General features: G+C 42.3%; 1 protein-coding gene across 1 annotated transcript; it reads left to right on the forward strand.

Annotated features, from left to right (window-relative positions):
• The first annotated feature begins 2473 nt into the window (after window positions 1-2473).
• Window positions 2474-3399, forward strand: LOC112881758 (S-norcoclaurine synthase-like). The gene is made up of 2 exons (XM_025946611.1): window positions 2474-2712; window positions 2812-3399. Exons 1-2 carry the CDS (start codon window positions 2526-2528, stop codon window positions 3165-3167), a joined length of 543 nt encoding a protein of 180 aa, XP_025802396.1. The 5' UTR covers window positions 2474-2525; the 3' UTR covers window positions 3168-3399.
• The last annotated feature ends 2761 nt before the right edge of the window (window positions 3400-6160 follow it).

The following is a 6160-nucleotide window of genomic DNA, read 5'->3' on the forward strand; positions in this document are numbered from 1 at the left end:
ACTAGGGTCAGACCTATTGTAGGATCTAGGATACCGACTAGAGGGAGTGAATAGGCGGTTTGAAACAAAATCACAACACTAATAAAATTTGATTAGTAAGACAAGAGAAATCCTATTTCTATTTGACTCTATTCTAGATGAAGATTTGCAACCTAGGGTGACAAGTATCAATTCAATCTCTAGGAATGTAAATGCTCAAAGTAAATTGCAAGAAATAGCTTGAGCAAGAGAAATAACCAAGCACACAAGAGACTGAATTTTTCCCGTGGTGTTGATAACTTGCCGGTCACCCCTAATCCATGTTGAGGTGGATTCAAAGCTCCAACCGCTCCTCTATCAAGTCACACTTGATGTATGAGCTAACTTGGATCAATGAACCTCTCCAAACCTTGATTCCACTAGAGTTGCCCTTCACCACACCAGCGAGGTGAGCACAACACCTCTCACAAGAACAACTGGGGCTCCTTCACAATCTCCTTGAAGGGCTCAACCGTTTCACAGCTCAAAGCCACCTAGGAGGTGGTAACCTCCAAGAGTAATAAGTTGATGATGCTTGCTTGAAGACTCCCTGGTGCCACAAAGCTCAAACTCTTGATGCAATGCACTAGGATGCTCTCAATCTCACAAAGATGCAACCTCAAAGCCAAGTGAGTGAGAGAGAGGAGGAAGAAGGCTCAAATATGTCACGGAAGCTTTTCAAAGTGCCAAGAGATCTCACCCACGGCTGGGCATGAGGTATATATAGCTCCTTCCCCCATGGCTAGCCGTTACAATCAAATCTCGTGAAAACAGAGCATTCGCGGATCGTCCGCCTCACAAGGACCTGACGATCCGCCATTCAAACCAACAGCTATCTTCAAAGTCAAACTGTGTTAGAAGTGACCGTTACAGCCCAGGCGGACCGTCCGCCTCATAAGCCGCGGACCGTCCCCAGTTCAACGAAGTTCCAAAATAGAATAGTCGAGTTTCTATCGCGATTCAAATTTTAGCCAGCGGACCATCCACGGCCTAGGGTCGGACCGTCTGCCTTACATGGTTAAAGAGCACAGAGAAACAACAAGGTTTCTATCATTGCACAGCATCAGCCGGCAGACCGTCTGCCCCCTAGGGCCGGACCATCCGCCATTCACGGTCAAAAATTAGACAGAAATATTTGAGTTTCTATCGAGACACAGCAAGACCAGACGGACCGTCCGTCAGAACTAGGTGGACCGTCCGTCGTTCAACGTGAAAAGCCCACCAGAAACTTTGAAGTTTCTATCGATTCACTCACATTAGCCGGTGGGCCGTCCGCCCCCTAGAGCCACATTAGTTGGCGGACTGTCCGCCCCCCAGAGCCGGACCGTTCGCCGTTGAAAACTTTAGCTCGACTAGACAACTCAAATTTTGACTAAGTCATGGAAATAATACGTTTCAGACGGTCTGCCTTTCAAACATTTTTCTTTTCAGCAAATAATACTTTGTTAATGGATACAGATGTATGTTAGAACACATTTTGATGTTTGGTTTACAATTGAGAAAAGTCTAGTTTACACCCTTGAACTATCGCAAAAGTCCGATTTTCATCCTTAAACTACAAAATCGGATAAGAGAGACCATCCAACTGTCAAAACCTGGCAAATTTGGCCTTTAGGGTGGTTTCGAAGGTAGCTTTCCATTTTTATGAAAATTAAGAATATTCAAATTTAAACTAAAAAATCATAAGTAATTCATTTCAAATCCAAAAAATATGAAATAAGTATCAAAATTTTTCTAAAAATATAACCTATCTATTAGCACTATACTTATCGGTTATTCGGATCCTTTTTTTCATTGCATTTAGTTGCTCGTAGTTATGCCTATTATTTTTAATAAATAAGATTCAAATAAGAAATAATAGATAGCTTACATTTTTAGAAAAATTTTGGTACTAGTTTCATATTTTTTTGATTTAAAATAAATTAGTTTTATTTTTTAGATCTAACTAGAATTTTTAATTTTTTTAAAAATACAAACCCACCTTTGAAACCACCCTAAGGGCCAAATTTGCCCGGTTTCAACAGTTGGATAGTCTCTCTCATCCAATTTTATAGTTTATGGTTGAAAATTGAACTTCTGCTATAGTTTAAGGGTGTAAACCGGACTTTTCACTTTACAATTGAACACCTCCATTTATGATGCACATCAATTGTAAATTCTATATATGCATATTGTTATACAATAACTGGGAAAAACTTTTCAAGTCACATCGAGGATAGAACCAACAATCAATACAAACCAGGACAAGGCCAATATACAAATCCTATTGAAAGCGAAATACGAATGCTATGACCGGATATATCACATAAATACTGTATATTATTGAAAAAAATGAATGGTGCGTACTCTGTACACATTCTTCTAGGTGCATATCAACATCTGCACTTGTAGACCACACAAGACGATGTTGCAATTGACTTCAACAACCACTATAAAGAAGTGTTTGGTATAAGGAGAATTCCTCACATCTTGGACTCCGTAGCAGCACCACAAAACTAACTGGAGCAATGGAAGGGAGCCTTTGCCATGAGTTCTGGACTGACCTCCCAGCCATCAACGTGTGGGAGGTCTATGGCAGCCTCACTCTAGCGCAATTGGTCCCGCAATTGCTTCCTCAAGTGCTGTCAAAAGTTGAGCTTGTAGAGGGAGATGGCGGTGTTGGAACAATACTGCTTGTCACTTTCCCGCCATCAGGTTAGAATCTGAACACTTTAGTTCAATTCAGTAGAGCTTTGGTGTAATTCCAGGGTTCCACTTTCAAGTAATCTTGTATTTTCTGATCTGTTTTTCTAGGAACTTCCGGACTAGCAAGTTACAAGGAGAAGTTCACCATGGTCGACAAAGAAAAGTACATCAAGGAGGCAGAAGTGATTGAAGGAGGCTTTCTAGATCTTGGCTTTCAGAAATATTTAGTGCGATTTGAGATTGTTGGACAAAAAGATGGCCCGACCATTATAAGATCAACCATCAAGTATAAAGTTGATGCCGAGCATGCAAGCAATGCCTCACTTGTCAGTACTGGAGCTTTGGCAGCCATCGCTGATGCCATGACCAAGTACATCAAAGAGCAGAAGAGTCCCAAGCAAGACAGCGAACAAACTTCGGAAGAAGAAGCACCCAAACAAAAGTCAGGAGAACATGGCGTCTGAACTCTGAAGTGATTGGCACCCAAGTTTGAGCAAACTCTCTTATATTATTTCGTTATTTGTTCTTCTCATGTCTCTGGATCTATCTATATATAGACACACATACACACTTATTGTCTATTTGGTACCTAGCAAGCTGAACAATAATGTTCAGCGAGCCGGTGGTGCCGCCGCCGCACCGGAGACCCAGCAAAAAAACAGCAAAACCACTGTTTTTAAAACGTAGGCACCACAATCACTGCGTATAACCTCACAAACTGCGTCATGTGACAAGGGTGTAGTAAAAAATTTCACCCAAATATGTAATTAGATAGCCGTCTTTTTGCAGACAAGGCAGACATGCACAAGGTTGTAATTACCAACTAACATATGTAAAAACATCAATAGAATTTGTACGGTCTAACAAAACCCCTCCACCGAACAACGGTTCTGAATAGGGACCTGGATTATTTTTAAAACTATTGGGAATCGAGCCATAGATTTTTCTCACATCGGAAGGAAACCAGGAGGCTCCCATCCCCGCTCCGCACCCCGATCACCACGACGCAAGATGCATGGCTGGATCCACCGGAGAAATACGCCCCCGGCCACCGCCGAACCCGATATGCAGTTGCCGGTCTGCGTGCCTACCCGCGTCGTTGGCCGACTCCACCGGCGCATGGGGGGCGGAACCCCTCCGAGGGCGGGCGCCCATCTCGCCGCTGCCACCCACAGCCCGGCAGACCTGGTGGATACGCCACCTGCTATAGCACATATGCGTCCCCCCACCCTCCCCCCCCCATCCCCCTACCCCCACCCACTACTACAATAAAGCTCTACGCAAGCGGTCCGGTTAGCCTCTACACAAGCGCTTTCAGAAACCGCTTGAGACGCTCCGCTTGTGATGTAAAACAACATCTCAGGCGGTCGATCAAAAACCGTTTGAGATAGACACACATCACAGGCGGTTTTGTCCAAACAAACCGCTTGTGATAGACCAACATCACAGGCGGTTTGGTCCAAACGCACTGCCTGTGATAGACAAACATCACAGGCGGTTTGGTCTAAACGGACCGCTTGTGAGAAACAAACACTGCGCTTGTGTTTTAGAGACATCACAGGCGGGTTCAAAGAAAAGCCGCTTGTGGTACGAACATATCACAGGCTGTTTATAAGCCAATCCGCTTGTGATAGGAACATATCACAAGCGGTTTTAAGTCGAGCCGCTTGTGATAAATTCATATCACAGGCTGTTTGTAAGCCAATCCTCTTGTGATAGGAACATATCACAAGCGGTTTTAAGCCCAGCCGCTTGTGATAAATACATATCACAAGCGGGTTGCAAGCCCAGACGCTTATGATCTAACACATCACAAGCGGTTTAATATATCCAGATTCATATCCAAATTCAATTTGCATTCATAAATCATATCCAGATTCATACAGCAAATAGATATACAGATTCATACAAATCACAGATCACATTCACAGAACGACAACAATAGTATTAGCACCAAACCATAATTTACATCAGCTCAAGTTCAAGTCCATACATCAACATTGAAGAACAGCCCACACATGACATAAGCTAAACAAATTCAAGGTGTAAACACTGAGCTAGATTGTACAATTCCGGGAGATCAGACAACTTTCCCTTTTCATTGAAGAGTAGTCCATTTAGGGGAAGAACTTCACGGTGCAAAAAGGAAAGCAAGTCTCTTACAACCTTAGCCACGCCGACAGTAGCCATATCTCTTCCTTGCGATTCATCCTTGATGTTGGATTTAGAAACATGGAATGAAAGCAAAAGGTGCTTTGTAATAGTAATGTCATGGGCTGCAATAAAAAAAATTGAAACATAGACAATGATAGGGAACTTACATCCTCACGGTTGACACGACTCCATTCACATACATAATAACCGCACAGGACAGTACCAGGAGGTTGTTTCTGACTGGTTGAACATAATGATATTGACAAATTAGGCTTGTCCTCTGGATGCTCGCCGCCAAGATCTTTGCAATAAAAACGGTATGCGCTGCATATAAGAATACCATTGTGAGATTAAGAGAATACATTTGCTAAGTTGTAAGTACATGTGTAAAATAGTCATACTTCTCTAAAATCCTCAAGAAGTCATTATATGCATCCTTTTCCATTCTCAGCGAGTCGAAGACCATGGCTGTACCACTCTTTGGAAAGATTTTGATACAAATGTAGTGGTCACTACATATACATATACGAAAACACATGTTAAGATCACGATTGCCATAATTTGTAGTTCAAAATCATGTGGAGAACTTACTTAAAGTGGTGCGGAGCTATTATTAACTCCTTGCCATGTTGTACATGATTGTACATGGCTCGCCCGATGTATGCTGCCATTAGCCTCATTTTTTTTCTTTAATTCTTTTTGACTGCTCTCTCAAATTCATCATCATCAAGGTCTTTGTATTCTTCTCCATGTCTCCGAACAACTTCTTTGTAGCGAGCTTGGGATATCATCAATGGATCAAGAAACCCTGTCTGAAGTTGTTTCTTCTTACCATCTATGTACTGCATCCTACATGTAAGAAGCAATAATTGTTAGAATCTGTGCTGTACAAAACTAACAAACATTAAAGTTTAGAGGTACTTACAAGCAAAAGAGGGTTAAGTAGTTGGTTTCCATCCTTTTTCGATGGTACAACGACCACAGATCGTCAAAGAATAAATGCCGCACAGCATCTACATTATCTTTGCTCCAATGCATCATCTGGCGCAACATATGAGAAGCCCTCGAGTTTGTGTTTGTTGCTAGCCACCATGTACCACTCATGCATTGTAATCTCTGCAGCCGACAACTTAGAAAGTTGCACCATTGTCAAGAACGGCCTCCCATTCACAAATTTAGGAGGAACATCCTCCTTCTTGTATATCGGGATATCGACTTTAAGACGTAATGAATCTCGAGTATGAATCATTCCATCTTCTTCCCATACCTCGAGCTTGTCTTTTAATTGGGACCGTGTGCGTAC

The sequence above is a fragment of the Panicum hallii genome, chromosome 2 (assembly GCF_002211085.1).
Source record: "Panicum hallii strain FIL2 chromosome 2, PHallii_v3.1, whole genome shotgun sequence".
Classification (NCBI taxonomy): domain Eukaryota; kingdom Viridiplantae; phylum Streptophyta; class Magnoliopsida; order Poales; family Poaceae; genus Panicum; species Panicum hallii.